General features: G+C 35.3%; 3 protein-coding genes and 1 pseudogene across 6 annotated transcripts; 1 reads left to right on the top strand and 3 right to left on the bottom strand.

Moving 5' to 3' along the window:
• Positions 1–7: 7 nt before the first annotated feature.
• LOC106414969 (NAC domain-containing protein 7-like) lies at positions 8–3,706 on the bottom strand. 2 transcript variants are annotated; one of them, XM_048741805.1, is made up of 5 exons: positions 2,461–3,706; positions 1,442–1,630; positions 1,096–1,367; positions 699–977; positions 8–548 (listed from the first exon to the last, which is right to left on the bottom strand). In XM_048741805.1, the coding sequence occupies exons 2-5, from the start codon at positions 1,599–1,601 to the stop codon at positions 240–242; spliced, it is 1,020 nt and encodes a 339-aa protein (XP_048597762.1). In that variant the 5' UTR covers positions 1,602–1,630; positions 2,461–3,706; the 3' UTR covers positions 8–239. The 2 variants fall into 2 exon arrangements, with proteins under 2 accessions (XP_048597762.1, XP_048597761.1); XM_048741804.1 differs by having other exon boundaries at positions 8–551; positions 2,461–3,464.
• A 6,992-nt stretch (positions 3,707–10,698) lies between these two features.
• Positions 10,699–13,831, top strand: LOC106401917 (hsp70-Hsp90 organizing protein 1). The gene is made up of 7 exons (XM_013842533.3): positions 10,699–12,276; positions 12,365–12,656; positions 12,732–12,817; positions 12,891–13,114; positions 13,196–13,262; positions 13,353–13,412; positions 13,548–13,831. Exons 1-7 carry the CDS (start codon positions 11,752–11,754, stop codon positions 13,659–13,661), a joined length of 1,368 nt encoding a protein of 455 aa, XP_013697987.2. The 5' UTR covers positions 10,699–11,751; the 3' UTR covers positions 13,662–13,831.
• On the bottom strand, positions 13,793–22,504 carry LOC106401918 (probable disease resistance protein At1g12290). 3 transcript variants are annotated; one of them, XM_048741799.1, is made up of 5 exons: positions 22,269–22,504; positions 18,045–18,808; positions 17,801–17,863; positions 14,621–17,324; positions 13,793–14,360 (listed from the first exon to the last, which is right to left on the bottom strand). In XM_048741799.1, exons 2-4 carry the CDS (start codon positions 18,123–18,125, stop codon positions 14,646–14,648), a joined length of 2,823 nt encoding a protein of 940 aa, XP_048597756.1. In that variant the 5' UTR covers positions 18,126–18,808; positions 22,269–22,504; the 3' UTR covers positions 13,793–14,360; positions 14,621–14,645. The 3 variants fall into 3 exon arrangements, with proteins under 3 accessions (XP_048597756.1, XP_048597754.1, XP_048597755.1); XM_048741797.1 differs by having other exon boundaries at positions 13,798–14,360; positions 14,621–17,509; positions 17,694–17,936; XM_048741798.1 differs by lacking the exon at positions 13,793–14,360 and having other exon boundaries at positions 14,457–17,509; positions 17,694–17,936.
• LOC106400764 lies at positions 19,625–22,487 on the bottom strand (annotated as a pseudogene).
• Positions 22,505–23,446: the final 942 nt, after the last annotated feature.

The raw sequence follows: 23,446 nt of genomic DNA, 5'->3' as shown, positions 1-23,446 counted from the left end.
AATTGTATATAAAAAAAATACACATTTAGATTAGAGTTTATATGGTTAATCATGTATCGAGTACAAGTAAGTATGCATACATACGCAACGTATATATGCATATAAGTTCAATAATGTAGTAAGAATCAATCAAAGAAAATATAAATCTGTACCATCATCATCTACACTTGATTTGTCTTCGTGTTTACGTATATCGATATAAGTATATATGCATTTATATGATATGGTTCTCTTTGTGCTCACTTCCATAGATCAATCTGACAACTCGAAGAAGTCGAAGCAACATATTCTTCTCCCATGTCTGAAACCCTTTTCTGATCTTTTTCTTCATCAATTTGGTACTCCACGTTGCTTGTGTCTTTGCCATTGTTCTGTAGAGAAGCAGAAGCTGTGGCGGCCTCCTCGTTGCTTAGCTGAGACGCAACAAATTTATCTAGGGATCTCCAGTCCGTGACCTGGTCCATCGTTTGCCCGTTCCCACTATTCATGTATAGAGAGCTGAAACTCTGATTCCCTTGATTCATTTGTTCCTCATGCACCTGATTTGACTGCTGCAAGTTAGCAACATGAGTTTGAGTTATTATCGTTGTTACTTCTTCCGTAAGAAAGAGAGTTGCAATTAATATTATCTAGTTGGATCTTAGAGGAAGTTGGAGGAATGATAAAGGAGATTCATGAAGAATATGGTAATGTTGTACCAAGTGGCTGTATTGTAGTTCTAGCTCTTGCTTGCATTGCAAGTTAGGGTTGTTGAGAGCGTAAGCAGATGCATTGATCCCATATGAAAAAGGCTGGTGGTGCTGCTGCTGATGATGATTGGGGACAATCCGTCTTGGACCGTTTGTCTCGAGCTCAGAGGCCATAAAAGAGAGCTGCTCGTCATACCAACGTGAAGGCGATGAGTCATAATCTCCCATTCGTCTAATAACTGCGGGCAACCTCTTCTTGAAAACCCTACACACAACCCATCCTTCTTCCTACAACCAAAATAGTAGAATTAGCTCAAATGGGTTTAGGAGATCATAGATTGAGATTTTTTAACATAATATTCACATAAATTGCAAAGAGAAGTTATGGTTTAGGGTTGATTCATACCTGAGGAGCTCCATTTTCATCGGTTTCTAAGCGGTATTCGTGCATGATCCAGTCGGATTTTTGTCCATTTGGGGCTCTCCCCATGTAGAACACAAGTGTTTTCCTCATACCAATAAGACTATGCCTCAAGTATATAGCCTTGTCTCTTCCTGTGGCTTTCCAAAATCCTGCTTTGGTTGCTCTATTGGTTCGAGTCCCTGTGGGATACTTCTTGTCTTTATGGCTAAAGAAGTACCAATCACTTTGCTCTTCATGTCCAATTTTGCACAACTCTATTTTTCAAGGAATGATATCAGTTTAAAAAAATTTACTAGGAAATTACAAAAGATAATGTGATTTGGCAAACCTAGAAGATCCCACGGTTCAATCTTGTAAAGATCAATGTCTTTTATGAAATCAATTTCTATTCTCTTCGATGCAACTTTTTTTCTCAGGTAGTAGTCTACAAGTTCTTCGTCCGTTGGGTGAAATCTAAAACCCGGAGGGACGTGGGAAAACGAATTCATCTTTTTTGTCTTCTTGATCGATCAGTAATCTGCTTATAAGAAAATTAATAATTACCAAAAAGAATGAAAACAAAATAATCTAGTTACGAAAATAAGATATAATATGATTTTGATTATGATTTTGCGTCTTCAGTACCGTCTATGCTTAGTCTACAAGAGAAGAAATTCTACATTCATAACTGACAGAACTACCGTCAGACATTTATTTATTACAAGAAATAGTTTTGTTACATCAATAATACATGAAGACCATTCACATGGTAAACTATCTTTCTTCGAGAACGATTTAAATCATTTTTATTTAGATTGATGGTATAGAGAATTATAATTGAATTTTTATTAAAAACTAAAAGCAGTAACATATTAGCCGAAGAATTCCCAATTACCATATGATAATAGTTAAGCTGAGATAAGTAGATGCATGCATTCCAAATTTATATGTACTAGATGGATTACTTAAAGTAAATTTCTGCTTAATTATATTGCTACATCTGAATAACACCAGCGTGGATATTTTATCACATGTAAGTATATATAAGCCAAACAAGTTCAGATGATGATGGTTTTTTCACACAAAAAAAAAAAAGAAAACTGGTTAGTTGTTAAATTTATTTAAATTAATATTTTAGATTTAGCTGCTATTTTGCTTTGCTTGTAACATCAGCAAACATTGAGTATGATGAGATGATATGATGATGGTAGTCAAGGTGATTGATGAAGATGATGATGATGATTATGATGATTAAGAATTCAAAAGAAAAAAACTTATACCAAAACAAGAACAAAAACTCCCAAAATTATCTGTGAAGGTGAGGATCGGAGATTGAATTTAAAGTAGACAAAAAAGTTAGGGTTTTACCTGAAGAAACTCTAGATTCAAGATGATTCAGCTGGATACTTTTGAACACCTTCTAACAAAACTTTATACTTTTAGTTATTTTATGCCCTTCTCATCATAAGTTGGAACACTCCAGCACAAAGAGAGAAGTATTACTGAAAGAAGAGTGGACAGGATTTGACAGTGCTCCTCGGAAATAGGTTACTGAAAAGAGATATCAGATCCCGAGAGAGAGAAAAGAAATGATAGAAAGAATGGGAAAAGGAGAAGAGAGTAGGGTTAAATAAAGAAGATCAATGGATGAAGAAAAGAAGAAGAGCGCACACAAGACACATAACAAAACATGACAACCGTGTACCAATAATAATCTATTGTATTTTACCTTCTTTCTCTCTTTCCCCATCAATCATACTTTCTCTCTCTGAGTCCTCTTGCATCTAGAGAGAGAAAGAGAGAGGATACTTTATTTGTTGCAAAAGCTTCGGGGGGAGAAGAGAGAGGAGGATAAGGGCGTAAAGTAAGATTTAGAGAGAGATAGAGAGGTGGCAACATCAATTACCACCCACCAGCTCTTGATGTGTATGCTTGATCATCAATATTAAGGTTCTTTTTTGTTTGTCCTCACATTATCAGCTTATTTTCTTCGCTTTATAGTTTGGACTTCTTTTATGTCCAAACGAATGTTTAGTTTTAAATCCTAAATAAAAGCAACTCAAATAGTTATGAATCAAAAGATATTGCTAGTTCGATGGTATAGGTTTACGAAAAGATCTTCGTCGAAAAATCTATACATTCAGAAAATTTTCAGATATCTTTCTTTTCGATAGGTACTGTAATTATCGAACCTTGCGGCACACAAAACACATAACACACTTCCGTTTTTGTTCAACTGCTTGGATAGAATGTTGATTTTAAACCAATTATCGACTATGAGCCTAAAGAATTATCGACCGTCTTAAGTTGAAACTTTTTTAAACAAAAATTTGACCCTTGATTACTCATTTTTCAATCCAGTTTTAATAAGTTTGTGTATACAACAAATACGCCAAATCATTGATTATGTGTGTATATATATTATGTAAATATTGATCAAGATAGGATGCATTCAATGAGAAACTCTAGTCTTGATGACCCTGAAATTACATTCACATGGTTAAATTTTAAACATAAAAATGTAACACATATTTTTGGTAGAGTTACATTTCTTACAAATAACACATATTCTTATAACTGAATTCCGATCATAACACCTAAATGACAAATAATAGAACCACCGTGGCTTTATAATCGATGGAATATCAAGTCTTCTATTTCATGATAAAATTTCTCATAGTATTTATTTTTCAACTGGAAAAAGAAAAACGCGTTGTATATGACTATGTATCAGACGATATTATTTATTTTTATAATGAAAGGTGATCAATTTGATTTCTATCTTGGGGATTACATAACACTCAAAAGGAAAGTGACATAGGCACATTTATTAATAATAGAATACACGACTTCACGAAGATGAACCCAAAACGGGAGAAAGGATGTGCAATTATATCCTTTGTTCTTTTTACAACATGCATTTGTATCCCATAAAAACAGAAAATCTTTTAACATAGTTAAAAGACTTTCATCTCTTATTATTTTTATTAAGAAAGAAAAAGGAGAGAATATTGAAAAAAAAAAACGAATTGTCTTATAGAGTTTGTATTGTGCAATTTGTTTTAAGATAATTCTGTAAAACTAGTCAGCTTAGTTGATCTCGGGTTAGACCCGAAGCGGATCCTGGGTAAAACTGCAACTCAGTGACTGACCATACAAAATTAAATTAAACACAGCTAGGAGTTTGAGCGGGTTTAAGTGGAACACGGGACCCACAAAACGGAATGATGTGCTGACGTGGCGGCTGCTGGTCCGGCGTGAGTGAGTCCTCTATCATTAGTGTCACGATTTGCTGTTGCAGGCGCGTTGGTCACGTGGGTCCCATCCCGTTTTCCGTTCGCTTAAACCCTCATTAATTTTGTTTTACCTTGTCAAATTAACAATTACACAATATATACATGTATATTTATGTGTAATTAAAATATGATATACGTGTTTCATATAACACAAACGGATTTTGCTAGTTTGAGTTAACATAGAATTCGTAGAGTATGTAATTAACCATGTTTTATAAGTCATTTGACATGGAATTACCGTTACTTGCTTCAGTTAAACAACTTATATATATGTAATATTCTCATATTTTTAGAGCCTAGATAGTTCTTAATTATAAGTATACTCCACACTTTACGATCGATGTATGGATTGAACACAACATATCGTTATACTTTAATTTCCAACCACGATGCCAAAAACCCCTTACAAAAAATGTGCGACTTATGAATTTCGTAGACATGTTTTTCTTGCATACTTTCCTTCTAGAATGTCTAACATTTATCCGTGGATATTTAAATTAATAATAACGCTAGTATGATCATATTATATGTCTTTCCTTTGTATAAGTTTGATTCTCTTTAATTCAAATCGCATTATGGAATGAACATATGTAAAAATGTCTCCCGAGTTTCAACGACCGAGAAAAAAAAACCTCCGCACATATTCTCTTCTAGTATTGTAATAAATATACATTCCAACATTTTATTCAACTAAGAAAATATAATTACAATGAAAAATGGTTTCCCCTGTTAACTGTATCAACATTGTGTAATCATTGAAGTATTTAACTAATGAAGTAACCAACTAACATGATATATTTTTAAAATACATATTGGGTAAGTTCTATTTAGAATATAGGTAGATTTTGTGTTTAGGTGAGCTTATCAAATATCGGATGGTTATGCGGCTGATGTTAGGGACTTCGGGGAAAAGATTTGGTGTCTAAGTTAATAAAACTGCAATAAAGAATTACAAAATAAAGTAACAGAAAGGAAAATGGAAAGATTTGTTTATGTACATACCTTTTTTTTTTTTGCTTTTGTGTGTTGTTGAAACGAAGCATAGAAGTGAAGCATAAGTAAAGACCGTGATCCAAAAGTGTTATTTTTGGTCCTGCTTCGCCTCTTGTCCATTAGCTATTTGATATTGAAATAAAATTATATTAAGTAATTCCACACTTTCACTCTACATACTAAAAATGTGTGTGTTCTGTGAACTTTTAGTACGAAGGTGTCTCGCGTTCACTGGTTGATTACTAGAATATAATGGTCGGTACTAATGCATAAAATAATGAACTTAATTTCATCAATTTATTTTCTTCTGAGGTCAGTTAATGTATATATACTAATATAACTAGGTTTGGATAGGTGAATGGTGAGCTCTCATTGGGCTACCTACCATAAGTTGAATATTAAAATAAGATTAAAATACTAATTTCCATGATCGAATCCAAGTTTATACGTTACAATTAACCCACAAAATGTCCAATATAATATTTTCACATAGATCCTGCTGAAATTGCAAGTTACCACTCTGAATATATATAATAAAGCTATTATTGTAATTTTGGATTCTAGAAGAACAATTTATATGAATATCTATTGGCACTACTATTTTTATTTTGTAGACCTGATAGCACGCTAAAAAAAACATTCCATGTAAGTTTATTAAAAAAAAAGTTGAGTGTATAAGAAACCTTCAAGACAACTAATTACACTACCCTATATACGCATGGGCAAGGTGGCAGAATTTTTTAATTAAATCTAAAAATTTAGTTACCTGCAAAAACATCCTACCAGTACTATATTATCTTATAACCTACAATGATTACCATGACACATTAAGTAAGTATAAGGTCTGATAAATGAACTCTTTTATATGTTATTGTATAACTGAAACTATTTGAGCGGTCCAAGTCCAAGGCTTTTAGTGTTAGGGTTTGGAGGGAGTTTGCGCATGAACACGTTGTATATATCCATTCGACGAGATACATTTCTTCACAACTTGTCCCATAACCCTAATCATTACGAGAAGCCCTAAGAATTGAATCACGTGGGAAAGTTTGTTCCTTTTGTCAGTTTCTTGTCCCATGTGAACACACTTATTACATGTGAAATCACTTACATGTGAAAGATTCTACCAATATCCTACTTAATTAATGTTTGGTTTGATCTAAAAAAAGATCTTACGGTTACCAATAGTTATGCTGTCGCTAGCCAGATGCCAAATCGGTATAGTTATTCAGCTAATTTACTAGAACTGAGACAGATCAAATATGAATCAAAAATTAAAAAAGGAACAAATCTTGCATCAACGCTGAATCTCTCATGGTATATCAAAATGAGGACTAAGTAATTTCAATAATTCATTGTGACATATGTGGTTATCAATAGTAATGATTATTGTGTTACCAGTGATCCAAATTTCCGAAAGAATTGATACATATATATGTGGTATAAAAGCATGCATATGTGCAAGAGATCAAATTTCATCAGATTCCTCAAAATGCTTTCTTGAACTACTCTATTAATATTACTCCCTCTCTTTTTAAATAAGTGTCATTTTGACACTTTTTACATTAAAAAATTTATACAATTGACTAGTATGTTCCTATTTATTGTATGATTAATTATATAAAAATGATTTAAAAAAAATTATTGGTTATTCAAAAAGATAAAAAGTAGATTTAATGTACAAAATTACATTAGAATTGTAGAATGACACTTATTTTAAAACAAAATAAAAAACCTAAAATGACACTTATTATGAAACATAAAGAGTATTGTTTTTGTCAGATATTAAATGAGAATTTTAGTTTCAAAGTATACTCTGCCTCAACAAATAAGTTCTAGGCCAACCACTATTTGTAAATGTAATTAATAAGTGCATATTAAATTCTATTTTTTTTTTGTTAATAGCACATTAAATTATAATAATTACTTTCTCAGTTTCATTTTAATTATCGTTTAAGTTTATGTATATAGATTAAAAAAATATTTAATTTTACATATTTTAAAATAAAAACATTATTAACTATACATTTGGCCACATTTCAACAAATAAAAAATGAATTGGAGAATATTGCTGATAAAATTTGTATTGGAATTCTAAACTTATTTTAAAATGAAAATTTTACTTTATAACAACAAATAAACTAAAATAGAGGGAATAGTAAAGTAATATCATTAATTATTATTCATAACAATAATCTAAATGAAAGTTAAAACAATAATCTAAATGCATAACTTTAATCATTATACAGTTATACTATACACCAAACGATTACTTATTTTCATGGCATATGAATCATTGAATACGAAAATTACTGATGATTTGGACCAATACTTACTCAAGGAACTCAACAAATAATGAGCCCTAATTAGTTTCGATTGTAATGTCACTGCTCATTGCAATATATAAAATAAACCCAATGAGATGTAGATAGCAGAAATTTTAATAATTTGGAATGGATGTTTTGATTTGTAGAAAAACATCATCAGCAACCATATGATATATATATATATATATATCATTGTTTGTTTTTTTATCATTTATATATTTATTATATGAGTTGACTGCATGGCCGATCATGGGTATAGGCCAGTCAAGTATTGAAAATATGACTCTCAATTTTTTTTTTTTAAAGGTTATATAAAAATAAACTTCTAAATTTAAAAAATATTTTTTTGTTGAAATATTTATTAGATCGTTTACAATCCCCAAATTTTCAAGGTTAGGCTTGGTTGACTTGTCATTATGTGTAACAGTCAACCTCTCTCTTTTTCTGAAAAACGGTCAACCATTTTGCAAAAACAAATATAACACCGCCCTCATGATTTCACAGTCGGCAGCTCAAGCCGTGTGACTAATAATTACAAGTTATATTTTATTTATATTTGTCCATTTACATATACTTTTATATACTTTTTAAAAAATGTGAGATGTTATACAAATGGGAGGTATGATTGCATTTTGGTTTATGTCTTCTTCGGGACAAATAATACGAATTATAGCAGTCATCATAAGAAAAAGAAAAGAACACAAATTAAAGGAGACTCATGTTAAGAGAAAAAACAACATAAGTTTCTACATGATGTATATACATGATACACCGACACAAAGTTAAGTGAATTGAAAAAGTAAGTCCTAATAAATCGCAGTAAAATGGTGAAATTTTACTATCCCAGTCGGATGGGAGATTTAGAGAAGATATAAAAGAATATGCATGCGATAAAGAGAAACGGTAAGGAATTCAATAGCAAGACAAGACCGATGGTTTTGCCAACGTGTGAAGGTGCGTGATCACCTGCCTCTTGATCCAATGCCGCCATCTTAAAGGGCATGATACAGAAGAGTTGAAACTTGAAACCGTACGCAGGGGCGGAGGCAGTGAAGGAGGTGTGGGGTCAGCTGACCCCACTACTTTTTTAAAAAATATTTTTTTTATTTAAGAAAATTTGTATTGACCCCATTAAAAATAAAAATTTGACCCGATCAGTTTCTGAATCGGCAAAAAAATATCAGCCAATGAAAATCATCAAAAAATAATATTACAATATCGCATCAGTAATGAGTTTCTAAAACTTTTATGATTTGTTTTATCAAAATTATTTTAAATTGTAGTAAATAATTATGATAAACAAGTTTTAAGATATGAATGATCATATAGTATATTTATAGTTTTTCCGTGGTTATAAATTATGTATTTGGAGATAAAAAAAATTTGACCCCGGTACAAAAACTTTCTGGCTCCGCCACGGTCCGTACGTATCGTCTCTAATATATCTCTCTAACCCTCTAATTTATCTGGTATATATAGTCGGTTCCCCTTTGTGCATATCATTATCTAGCTTCAACCGAACGTTTAACTATGGTTTATTGAACTCGTGCAGCCAATAAAATGATTATAAGATCTCAAGAATTCGTATTTCAACAATAACAAAATCAAGAACTTCTGTTGCTTCTCAATTAGATTCGTAGACTATTTACGTACATATCAATTTAAAATAAATTAGTTTAAAGCCTTTACGAGATCAGAGAAAAAGAAAGGATTTTTATTGTTAAACCCCCTCAACTAAGTTTGTTTTGGGTAAAAACTCTCAAACTAAGTATTTAACGAAAAAACTTCAAACTAACTTTATTTAATGAATTAAACTCTAACATGTCATAATTACCATTACGACTGGTAAATCTTTAGTTTAGGAGTTTCTACATTAAGTAAACATAGTTGGGATATTTTACCTTTAAAATTCAAAAAAAAAAATTAAAATTTTATAATATTATCTAAAAATTAGTAACTTAAATTTTCAAAATTAGCATTTTTTTGTAGATGAGTTTGATGTGTTTATAACATCAACATTATATATGTATAAATTAAAAATGTAAGAACCCAAAAAATAGAATAAAAATTATCTAAAGATTTATTATTATATTTTTATTCGATAAGATATAATTGTTATTACATTTTATTGTTTTTACATTTTTAATATTTTAGTAATTTTATTACAGGTAAATCTTTAGATAATTTTCTTGTTTTTTTACATTTTTAAAAATTATCTAAAGATTTATTATTACATTTTTATTAGATAAGATATGGAGAAATTACATGTTTACCACTTTTATGATACCACTTTTCATTTTTACCACCACTAATGAGACATTTTCAAAAATACATTCTTCATTAAGTGACAAAAGACTCTTATGTCCTTGTTATTTATATATATAATAAATTATTATTTAAATAAAAAACAAAAAAAAAAAAATTAATTTTTATTTTATTTTTCGAAATATACTTTTTCAAATTCGAATTTTTTTATAAAACTTTTTTTTGAATTCTTTTTTTCGAATTTTTTTTTTTCAAATTTCTTTTTGAAAAACGAAAATTATGTTTGAAACTATTTTTTAAAATTTTTTTATATATTTTTAAGTATTTATATATTTATTAGAATCATAAATTTCACATTCCAAAAACCCTACCCCACCCCTCAACTCTAAACCCTAAGTCTAGATTAGTTAACCCTAAGGGTATAATTGTATTTTACCCTTCATTAAAAGTGAGGGTAAAAGTGATTAGTGTAAACATGAAAAGTGGTACTATGAATGTGGTATTTGTGGCAATTTTCCATATAATGTTTATTACATTTTATAGTTTTTACATTTTAATTTATACATATATAATGTTGATATTAAGAACACATCAAAGTCATATATTTTCAAAAAAATTTGAAAATGCTAATTTTGAATTTTTAAGCTATTAATTTTTAAATAATATTATAAAATTTTGATTTTTTAATTTTATTTTAATGGTAAAACTTCTCAATTATCTATTCTATTAAAACAGGAACATGACCTATTGATATAAGTGTAGTCCAACTAATTATTTTATAACTGCATATAAATGATATAACACTATCATCGACCTATTGATAACTGCATTGTTTGAATATACCCGCTAGAGTACTTCAATCAATATATATTTCATTACATTTCTTACTGCTTTTTAATACTATCCTCGACCTTATTTCCACAAAAGGTGGAATCCACTTCTCTGTAAGTTATCATATATGGCAACAGTTATGATTTGAAATAAAGATAAAATATATACATTAAGAAGTTGTTTAAATATGGCGACAGTTTAATGTTAATGCCTTAATGGAAAGGTGAAGGTTAACTAAAGTTATTATATATGACAACAATTTGATGTTTTTACTATTAAGATTATCTACGGGTTAGGGTTATTTTATGAAACATACAAAATGATTATCAAATACAAAATATCGCAACAAATTTCAAATTTTATTATATTTATGTATTTATTAGTAATAATTAAAAAAATAACACAAATATGATTTAAAAAAAATATCATTACAAAAAAAATTAAATAAGAAAATTAATTTATTTTAAAATAAAGTAAAACAAAAAAATGCCCGCCCTTTCTAGGGCGGGTCAGAAACTAGTGTTTACTTAATATAAAAACCCTTAAATTATACATTTAAAAGTAGTAATATTAATTATGACATGTTAGAGTTTAATTTATTAAATAAAGTTAGTTTTGAAGTTTTTCTTTAAATATTTACTTTGTAGGTTTTTATCCAAAACAAACTTAGTCGAAAAGGGTTTTAAAGTTAAAAATCCAAAAAGAAACACACAAAAGAATAAGCTAACTTGATACGGAAGTTATCCTAATGAACTATATAATCAAACCGGGGAGAAACCGTGGGTCAACTAATAGATAACCGGATCTTTCAAAACCGACGTCGTTTCAAAGCCCGCGACGAGGATAAAAAGTAACCAACCACGTAACAAACTCTTCCCTCGCATACAAACGGTCCTTCTCTCTCTCTCCCTCCCAAAGACTCAAACTAACAAGAAACTCTCTCAACCATGGTGGACGACGCCGCCAAAGCCCAAGGAAACGCCGCCTTCTCTTCCCGCGACTTCACCTCCGCCGTAATCCACTACACCTCCGCAATCTCTCTATCCCCAACCAACCACATCCTCTTCTCCAACCGCTCCGCCGCTTACGCCTCTCTCCGCAACTACGCCGACGCTCTCTCCGACGCAATCAAGACCGTCGAACTCAAACCTGACTGGGCCAAAGGCTACAGCCGCCTCGGAGCCGCTCACTGGGGGCTAAAACAGTTCCAAGAAGCCGCCGCGGCGTACACCAAGGGTCTCGAGATCGATCCCAGCAACGAGGCGTTGAGAACAGGATTAGTCGATGCTCAGGCGATGAAGAAGCAAGAGATGAAGCAGAGAGCCAAAACGGCGAACAAGTTTGGGACCGCTGCGTTCAAGAAGAAGGACTTCGAAGCTGCGATTCAGCATTACTCTACAGCCATGGAGATGGATGACGATGACATCGCATACATCACGAACCGTGCCGCTGTTTATCTTCAAATGGAAAAGGTATTATTAATCTTTTTTTCATCTTTTGTCAGTTAGGGGTATAGTAATAATTAATAATTAATGGTTTGGTTTGGTTTGATTGGTTCAGTACAAAGAGTGTATAGAGGATTGTGACAAGGCGGTTGAGAAGGGTATAGAGCTTGGATCAGATGACAAGATGATAGCTAGAGTTTTAACTAGGAAAGGGACTGCTTTTGTCAAGATGGCGAAATGCTCTAAAGACTATGAACCTGCCATCGAAGCTTACCGAAGAGCTCTTAAAGTGCACTGTACTAATGCCGAGGCGTTTAATAAGCTGAAGGAGGCTGAGAGAGCAAAGCAAGTATGGGAGCGGAGGGAGTTTATCGATCCCAAGATCGGTGATGAAGAGCGTGAGAAAGGTGAACTAGTAATCTTGTGTTGTGTGTGAGAGAAGAGAACCACAAAAACTGATAAAGAGTGTTTTTTTGATACAGGTGATGAGTTCTTTGAGAAGAAGAAGTATGCTGATGCGATAAAGCAGTACACTGAAGCAATAAAAAGGAATCCAGAAGATCCTAAGGTAAGTAATCACTTTGTTATTCATATGTTTCTACAGTTTGATTTCATATTTTGACTGTTTTGAATAATGATAGGCGTATAGCAACCGAGCTGCTTGTTACAATAAGCTTGGTGCTATTTCGAATGGACTAGAAGATGCGGAGAAATGTATTGAGCTTGATCCGAAATTCTCTGGAGGATACATCAGAAAAGCTGAAGTTGAGTTCTACTTGAAGGAGTATGACAATGCAATGAACACATACGTCGAAGGGCTTAACCATGATCCTAATAATCAAGAATTGCGCCATGGTGTTACAAGGTATATATACACACACACACAGATGTATATGTAAACCTTTATCTATTGCTTGCCTAATGTGGTTCTAAAAATATTCTGCAGCTGTATACAAGAAATTAACAAGGCTAGCCGTGGTGGTCTTACTCCTGCGGAATTGAAAGAAAGACAGGTTAAGACTCTTAACGATTCTCTATGTATGTGTTAAAGAAAATCAGGTTGTGAACTTTGGATCTTCCTTTTTTTTACTTGTGTTTTGTAGGCAAAGGGGATGGAAGACCCAGAGATCCGAAACATCCTCACAGATCCTGTGATTAGACAGGTAAAGAAACAGACTTTCATCTTTCAACTTTCAACTTGTAGATTGTGATCCTGTTGTGATAGGAACTGACTATGGTTGAGGAATCAGATTTGTATGCCTCTTTAACAATGTAAAACCTTTCTTTTCTCTAAACAGGTGATGTCTGATCTTGAGGAGAATCCGAGTGCAGCACAGACGCAAATGAAGAACCCAGTGATTCAGAGCAAGATTCAAAAGCTTATTAGCGCCGAGATCGTCCAGATGAAATAGTCTCAGAAGAGTGGAAACATCAGATATCCATTTGTGCATATTCATTTTTTCTTCACTCTTTAATATCCAACTTGCAACAGTTATGAGTTTGTAGTCATTTTTTTGCAAGCTCTTGTTATATAGAACGTTTACTGACATCATTCGTTTCAATGACAATGAACTCGTCTTGATTAAATTTGAGTTTGCTTAAACATTCCTTTATATTACAAGAAAACCATTCAAAACAGAGAACATATGTACACTGATGTAGCTAAGCATTATCTTCATGATCCTTGGAAGCGAGCTGGTTCTGTCTACTCTTTGAGAATCCAATGGAAGCTTTCTCAGCTCTGGACACTCTGTTACAAGGAAAAGGCAACCCACAAAGACAAAACTTTGAAACTCAACGTTATTAGTGCTGAGCAGATCAATAATTTTACTCTCGGTGGTCAGGACATTAGTAATCCATACCTGGACTTGAGTGAGCCTTTTGCGACGCTATGTAGTCAGGACATTAGTAATCCATACCTGGACTTGAGTGAGCCTTTTGCGACGCTATGTAAACTCTTCTTTGCACATCATCTTGCCTTGCCTTGAGTACTTTCTGTGGAGCAGCTAGATTCTCAGAAAGGTTGTGAATATAACTCCATTGGTGAAAAGACTAGACTTGATTCACCACTTGATCACATGGCATATAGATTGAGAATCAACCTCCCATTACTGCCAAGAGAAAGCAATAAGGCCTCACAAAACCAATAACAAGCAGCCTCTATATATATATATATTCTTCACAAAATTTTAGGCACCAATCTCAAATGATAATTCAGAAAACATGGAGGCAATATAAAAGGGTCATAGATACAAATCCAGTTAAAACACTTAAGGACACAAAGTGGTATAAGAAATAGATGAACAGAACAATACATAATATAAAGACAACGTGAAACAAAGTCAACGTAATGAGAGGATGAGTGACATACAAGACATTTGGAAGCTATCTCTGGCTCAAACATCATACAAAACCAACTTGCATGAAGGTACGAAACGGAGTCTAGTGGCTTCATCCTCCCATTCAACCTTCTCTTTCCATTCTTCATCTCCGTACTCTATGACAAGCTCTTCACCCGCAACACAACTCTGAGAATCCAAAGGAAGCTTTTTCAGCTTCTGACAATCGTTTTGTACATTAATCAGACTCAAATACGGAAACGGCAAAGGACTCCAGTAGATGCTCATCACTTCAGGCAAATCCCACAAGTGTAGATATTCTAGCTTCCTAAAAGGAACAATCTCAACCCCTGCAGCTTCCTCTTGGCTTATAATCTCTTCTAGCTGACTCGAGTTCCACACACTGAGATGAGTGAGGTTAGGAGCGAACAATAGCCACGTCAAATCTTTAAGACCATTGCAACCAGCGATCAAAACTTTGGACAGGTGAGGTAAGCATGGACTTGTCAACATTGTGTTCCTCTCTATCATTATCTCCCTGATCCCACACCCTCCTATAAACACTTCACGGAGATCTTGTATCGATGGCAATGTCAAAACTCTGACTGACTCTTCCTCGATGTACTTAATAGACAGCTTTTGAAGACATCTCACCAACCTATGAGAGCACAAGAGCTGTTTCAGTACCGAACTTGACGTGATCTCTACGGTCAGAACTTCTAAATGTTCCAAACGTTCCAGCTCCTCCAGTAAGCTCATGGTTGGCCACATTATGAAGTTAAGTAGCTTCAACGTCTTCAAACTCGACAGATTCGATATCCCTGAGACACCTTCGAGACACAGCATAGACTCTAGATTCAGATGCATCAGTCTTTTCAGCTTTTGTAAACCAACCGGTAATCTCACAATGTTTGACTCTGACAAGTCAAGATAACGCAATGAAACCAGCTCTGATATTTGCTCAGGTAAAGCTTTGAGTTCAACGTTCCACGAAAGATCCAAAACAACTAGTCTTGGCATAGACCTGAAGAATTCACCAGATATAGTTACAAGACAGCGGTTGTTCTGAAGGAGAAGAGTTGTAAGGTTAGGACACTCATGATGACTCTCATCTATCTCTTTAATCTTGTTATTCACCAGTGACATCCTTGTCACAAGTTGCCAGTTATGCACCTTTGGTACTTCGTTTAACCCCACACCAGCTCGTACGATGTAACTTCCTTTCTGCTTCTCAAGATCAGATGCTATCCACAATGCCATCTCTCTAACCACATCATGCATTCTCACGTATGACTTGTTGTCGTACTTCCCTCCTTCCTGTAATAAAGAGGCACACACAAGGGTGCCGAGTATCTCATACCCTTGGTTCACAGCTCTTTCTTTACTCTCAACCCCATCAATGAACCCTTCACAGATCCAATAATCTATAACCCTCTCTTTGTCTATCAGAGCATCTTCAGGAAAGAGAGAGCAATACAGGAAGCAAGATTTGACATTTTCACCTTCAAGATTATCATAGCTATACTTCAAGATAGGAAGAATCTTCTCCTTCACGTCACTAAAATCCGCAGCGTACGTTTTCAAAACATCAACCGCATGGTACCATTCTTGTGTCGTCTTCTTACATGACATTGTCTCTCCGATTACATTCAACGCTAGAGGCAAGCCACGGCATGCTCCAGCGACTTTTCTTGCGATCTTGGGAATGTCAGGATGTATATCAAGTGTGTTTTGTCCAACTTTCTTCTTGAACAAGTCCCACGCATCGTTTGTGCTTAAACATCGTACCTCCATTGGTTCATGGACACCCATGCTTGTACATACGCCTAGAGAGCGAGTTGTGAATACTATCTTGCATCCGTTTTGGCTTGTTGGGTTAGGGATACCAATCTCGGTTAAATCTACTTTCCTCCATATGTCATCTAAGAGCAACACGAATCTCTTCTTGCTTAAGAAGTTGAATATGTCTAGTGCCTTTTGGTTTTCCTTTTTCTTCTTCCATTCAACTCCTTTGTATCCTATCTTGTTGCCAATCCTGTGTTGTATCTTGTGGAGTTGTAGATCACCAGAGACCACAACCCAAATGACTATGAAAACCCCATCATGTGTGTCACACATATCAACAAACTTATTGTTGATCTGTGTGAGAAGAGTTGTTTTCCCTACTCCGCCCATTCCATAGAGGCCCATTATTCCAGTCTCATCATCCATGAGGTGGTTCCACGCCTTTTCCAGCATTGTTTCTTGACCAACGACCGTTGGGGTTAAAGGCCTTTCCTCTCCCACAGCTCTAGCAGCAGGACTAGCCACCTCTTCAAAAAACCCTTTAGATTTCAAGTCTTTAACCATATTCAACATCTTGAAGACCCTCTTTCCGTAAAGATAGTTCAATCTTAAATTCTTGGGGCCAGCACCATTAAAACACAATCTCTTAAGTTCAACATCTCTAGTACTATATAGACCATTGAATTGGGATTCGATAGACTCGACTCTCTCAAGCCACACCTTGATTTGATGAAGCCTTTGTAGACCTCCTCCTTCTTCTGCTGCATGCACCTTCCGTAGCAGATCAGACCGCACCGCCTTGAGATCTTCCATGGCTGTCTCCAAAGCCACAAGATTCTTCTTGAGGTTTTGTATGTATTTAAGTTTCCTGCAGAAGCAGCTACCGAGATGGTTCAGCACTTGATCGCATGGTACTTGGGGTTGGACAGAGACACAACCACCCATCTTGCACTTGATACACAAAAGACAGATTCACAAATGCAAATGAATCATGATGACTTGCAACTAAACTTGAAAAAGGTAGGAAGCATCTTAACTCCTCTCCTCCACCTTGTAATTTGGTGGAAATTGTTTAAGCGAGTCAAAGTCTTGCTTTGTAGGGTCACTTTATGCATATGGTTGCATCATATTTTTTTCTGTAATATAGCAAGATTCCAAGAATAAGACTATTGTAGGCGCAAATACAGTCGCTATGTCACTTTCATCTATAACTAAACAATGGCTCGCCAACAAAATTTTAAATTTTAATTAATAAAACCCCAATCCAGCAGTAACCCAAACTTAAAAGAGGAAGTTGTGATAAAAGGAAGAGAAACATACCAATTCAGGGTTTAGACTCAAGTAGTTTACTCGTGAGAGATGGATTCAGGATTAAGTGTATGTATTGGTATGGAAGGAGTAGGCAAAAATCTTAACTTTAATCTTACAGATTTGTGGACTTTCAAGTGAGGCTTAGCATCTATTAGCTTGAAAGGAGTGAACTTTTTTGCCTACTTCACCCATACATACATACACACGTAATCTCTAATCCATCTTTGATAGAGAAGAATCAACCTCCCATCTCTGCACAAAAATAAACAGAGGATAAGAAAAAGAATGTGAATTGAGCTGGAGTGAAGCCTAAAACGCGAAGCTAATTGAATACCCAAATGTTAAAAACAATGGCAGTACCTTCGAAGATAGGTGTTGTAGATTCTGATTCCTCCCACCGAGTGAATCTCCGGCACCGATGAGTACCGTCACCCGGTACATCTCTTTTGGTTACGACTTACGTAGAGGATACAGAGCCCGCTATAATATTAGGGCCCAAATAACTTTCCTCTAATAGGGCCCAAATAACTTTCCTCTAAGTTATTAATCTTGTAATATCATTGTTTAACACGACGTTAATGAAAAACAGAGCCTCTGTTTCCATCTTCATTCTCTTTCTTGTTGCTCAAGAAAACAGAGTCATTGTAGGAGATTCATGCCACTTTGCTTACCATAGTACAAGAAAACGTTACCAACGTTTGGACAATGTGGACAACGGAGTTCATATCTTGTAGATTATTATATAAATATTTGGACATCAAACTCAAAATAGTAGTAATAATTTGGAAAACGTTTTGGAACCAGACTGTCTCGTGTGTCACTAAATCCCAATCTTGCTATAATTTGTGAGCCTCACTGTCTCGTGTGAGTCTTGCTAGATTCTCTCGAGGTTGTGGATATAAGTTCCATTGAGGCATATACATTGGGAGACTTGATTCACCACTTGATCACATGACATTGAGACAGAGAAACAGCCTCCGATTGCTTCACAACCGAAAGAGAGAGAGGGGGGAATAAACGAATAAGGTTGTCGAATAACGCTGCCTCCGAAAACTGAGGGGTCTTGTATTGTATAGTTTATCAATAAGTCATAACGATCCGGTTACTGATATTCAAGCTGAGACCTAAAACACAAACCAAGTCTCTTAGGTCTACTTAAAATATTACACAGATTATTAACTCAGTAAAAATATTATACACTTCGAAGATTTGCATAAACACACAGGTTAGGAAGTTACAAGGAAGATGAGGAATCAACGACTAAAGCCGTAAGAGTGACCACCAACGTTTATTGGTGGAGAGACTAACAAATCAAAGAGGAGTACGTAGAATAATTATAAACCATGCGAGTGTTGACAAACAAGCCCTGCTCAAGCAACATATCTGCCATACTATACAGTCTAAATCACTTCATCGACAAGTCCTCAGTTCAGTTTTCAATCAATCAAAATGATTTGTCTTAATTCAACATCAGAGAAAAATGACAAGTCTCTTTGCTTAAATATCTTGATCAGGCTAACCTGGGTTCTCTTTAATATGTTATATCCTAGATGTGCCAACATATATATGTATACCTGCTTGTTGTTTCGTTCTACTCAACCGTACTTTGCTACGGACCATCACAACACATTCCCGTAGCCACAGCAAGCTCAGTCTGCAGTTTTTCTATAAATCTCTGATTATTTCGTTTTAAGGATTGGCTTAACAGCACCAGCCTTAGAAGAAGAAACATGTAGACTTTCCTAAAAGAAAATGAAAGACGGTCCTCCTAAAGTTGTTCACAGAGACAATTCATCAAACAAGTGGGTATGCACTTGGTTCCACGAGTTCTCATTAGACTTTGCAAGCAAAAAGATCCATAACGGAAGTATCTATTACAATTGACTCACAAACCAAACACGAATCCAGAAACCATAGTATCGGAGACATAAACACCATCGTACGTAATAATAGTATTATTGCTTGGGACAACTTTTTGACAGAGCTGGGAATAAATGATGATTTTATTTTAGGACAAACGAGAAGAGACCATCAAATGTAAAAAAAAAGACATAATCATCAGCTTAAGCGAAACAGAGGTAGAAGAAACAGAGTAGGCAAATGCAATTTCAGAAGAAGAAGAAGAAGAAGAAGAAGAAGAAAAAGAGAACAATAGTTTAAAACATCATGTGGGTCGTACATAAAGGTAAGAAACGGAGTCTGGTGGCTTCGTCCTCCCATTCAACTCTTTCCATCCACTCTCTATCGAAGCACCGTATGACCAATTTTTCAACGTCAAAGACACTTTCAGAATTCAGAGGAAGCTTTCTCAGCTTCGGACAACGGTTGCCTCTTATGATGAGATGTCTCAGACGTTGAAAAGGTAGAGCATTCCAGTAGATGCTCTTAAGCTCAGGCAATTCGTACAAGACAAGCTTTTCTAGTTTCTGGAAAGGAATAATATTATTCTCTAAAACACTCTCAGCTTTCTCTTTGCTTATTATATCCTCTAGTTGCACTGAGTCAGTCACACGAAGATGAGCAAGGTTCGGAGCGAACAGTAGCCACGTCAAATCCTTTAGACCATGACAATACGCTATTATTACTTGAGTGAGGTTTGAGAAGCATGGACTTGTCACGGTTTTGTTCCATGGTGTCTTCTCCATCTTTATCTCCTCCAACATTTCACAACTGAATATGAAGAGTTCACAGAGACCATCCAAAGATGGCAAAACTAATACTTTTACTGGCTCTTTCTCGTCAATCCAAACTCGTTGGATGCATCTTCCCATTCTGGGGTCATCGAACAATGTCGCCCCAACCAAAGTACTTGACGAGATATTTACGCTTACATACTCTATATGTTGTAAGAGCTGAAGCTCCTTCATGAGGCTCATATCTAGCCGCACTCCGCAACCTAGTAGCTTCAGTGTCCTCAAGCTTGACAATCCTGATATCCCTTCTAAACTCTCAAGGCACTTTGTACTCTCCAAATTCAGATGTATTAGCATTTCCAACTGTTCTAAACCAAAAGGTAATTCTGATATACTTGTATGTGACAAGTTAAGGTATCTCAAGGAAACCAGATTGCACATATCCATTCGAAATCCACTGAGAATACAATCTGATAAATCCAAAACCAGAAGCTTTGGCATAGACTGAAAGAATCCATCTGATATCTCTTCCAGAGAGCGGTTTTCTCGAAGGATGAGGGTTGTAAGTTGAGGACAGTCAGGGCTCTCAGATATGATTTGAATATCATTTGCCATCAACGAAATTCTTCTCACATCTTTCCAGTTCTTCACTTTGGGTATTTCACGTATCCCGGCACGAGCTTGTACGATACATCTTTCTTTATTCTTTCCTAGATCCGAAGCTATCCACATGGCCATCTCCCGCACCACATCATGCATTTTTACATATTCTTCGGCTGCGTATCTTATTTCCTCAACCAACAACAAACATGCACGGACAAGGGTCCCGAGTATCCCATAACCTTGGTCCATTGCCCTCTCTCTACCTTTCTTCTCATCTATAAACCCCTCACCTATCCAGTACTCTATCAATCTCTCTTTATCAATAAGGCCATCTTCAGGAAATAGAGAGCAATACAGAAAACATGACTTGGTCATCTCACCATCCAAACTATCGAAGCTAAACTTCAATATCGGAAGAATCTTATCTTCCATGCCTGAAAACTCTGTCGCAGATGAAGTCAACACATCAACTGCTCGACGCCACTCTTCCACCAATAACATTAAGTGCCAATGGTAGGCCACGACATTTACCAGCGACTTTCCTTGCGAGCTCGGGAATGTCTTGGTGGCTTCCCAACGTGTTTTCCCCGACTTTCTTTTTGAACAAATCCCAGGCTTTGTCCGTGTCCAGACAACGGACTTCGATCGGGTCATCAACCTCCATGCCTCCACACACATCTCGAGAGCGTGTGGTAAATGCTACTTTGCTTCCATTTACCTTGCTCGGATATGGGACTCCAATCGTACTTAAATTCACTTTCTCCCACATATCATCCAGAAACAACACAAACTTCTTCTTCCTAAGAACGTTGTGGATGTCTTGAGCTCTCTTCATCTCACTTTTCTCGTCCCACTCTTTCCCCCCAAGGCCTAGCTTTTCACCGATGCTCCCTTGAATCCTATGGACTGTTGCATTTTGAGACACCACAACCCATATCACAACATCGAACCCATGCCCTCTTTCAGAAAACCTATTGTTGATCTGCGTGAGAAGGGTGGTTTTGCCAACCCCACCCATACCATACAGACCAACAATTCCAACTCTATCTTCCATCAGACGGTTCCATACCATTTCGAGCATTGTTTGCTGACCAACTATGGTTGGTTGGATAGGCAACTCTTCACCCTCCGCTATAGGAGTTTCATCAGTCACCTCAATAAATACTCCCTGAGAACTAAGACTCTTAACTTCCTCCAGCATACCCGTAACTCTTTTCCCATAAAGATAACTCTTTTTCACATTTTTAGAGTATAATCGACAAAGACACAACCTTTCAAGCTCGAGCTCACTAGTATTAAGAAGCTCATTATATTGGTTTTGCATTGTGAGGATACTCGTAAGCCATACCTGGACTTGATCAAGCCTTCGGCGCTGTCCAGTAAACTCTTCTCTCTCTACCTTCCTTTGAACATCATCTCTCTTCGCCTTGAGAGCTCCCATGGCTTTCTGGAGAGTCAGTAGATTCTGGGGGAGGTTGTGGATATAACTTCCTTTGAGGCATAGACATTGGAAGACTTGATTCACCACTTGATCACATGACACTGAGACAGAGAAACAGCCTCCCATTGATGCACAACACAAAGAGAGATAGAGAAGGAAACATAAGCTAAACAATTATTAGAAGGGAAGGAAATAGAAGATAAGGTTTTGTGGTTGTTGCTGTCTTAACACTTTAAGACCAAGCAAAAAAGATAAGTTTGTTGAATAATCAATACTGTCTCCGGGAAAGCAAAGAGAATTATTGCAGAAGTCCAAAGGTGCTACTGTATCCATCAAAGATATCAAGATTATTAAGCTAAGCCTACTCCTTTAGAAGTGTTAGCCAGTTTCTTACATAATATGGAAACAACCAACTTATATAGTACTTAGCACAAAAACATTTATAAATGTCAGAACCACTGGAAGATTAATAACTGAGGAACAAAGCACAGATCTTCTTCATGAAAAAAGTTTCACGTTTAGTCAAAAAAAAATTATGTTAAGCATCTTATCGGCTATAATACATGATTCAAGTTCAGAACCATTTTTTCCATAATACGAAGTCAGAGCGGAACAAACATATACAAGTTTTTATATTATTGAAACAGAGATGTGTATATTTAGAGATCTGAGAGTGACTCTTATATTTGCTCCATTGAGATAAAGGGTTCTCTCACAGATTGAAAAAAAGGACTAAGGTTAGCATGAACCAGAAGAATCACCCGAGATATGTCCTAATAAACATTGCTCAGTAATATTGTTGGTGTTGCTCCTTCACTCCATGAAGCTCTTTTCACCCGAAAACCTTTGACCCTACGTATGAGAAAACACAATAGACAGTGATAAAAGGGAGATAAATATACCAATTCAGAGTTCATGTGTGGATCACCTGAACCTGATCCTAAAGTACATCAATTCAACGAAACGGAGCAAATATAAGAGTCTGCCTTCATTAGGTAAGAAAAGAAAAGTGTTAAGTTGATTTTATATCCCTCCATAAGGTCAGTCTGAAAATATAAGAGTAGGTGTAAGTTGATTTTATATCC

Source organism: Brassica napus, chromosome A9 (genome assembly GCF_020379485.1).
Source record: "Brassica napus cultivar Da-Ae chromosome A9, Da-Ae, whole genome shotgun sequence".
Lineage (NCBI taxonomy): Eukaryota > Viridiplantae > Streptophyta > Magnoliopsida > Brassicales > Brassicaceae > Brassica > Brassica napus.
This window is presented reverse-complemented; position numbering and strand designations above follow the sequence as displayed.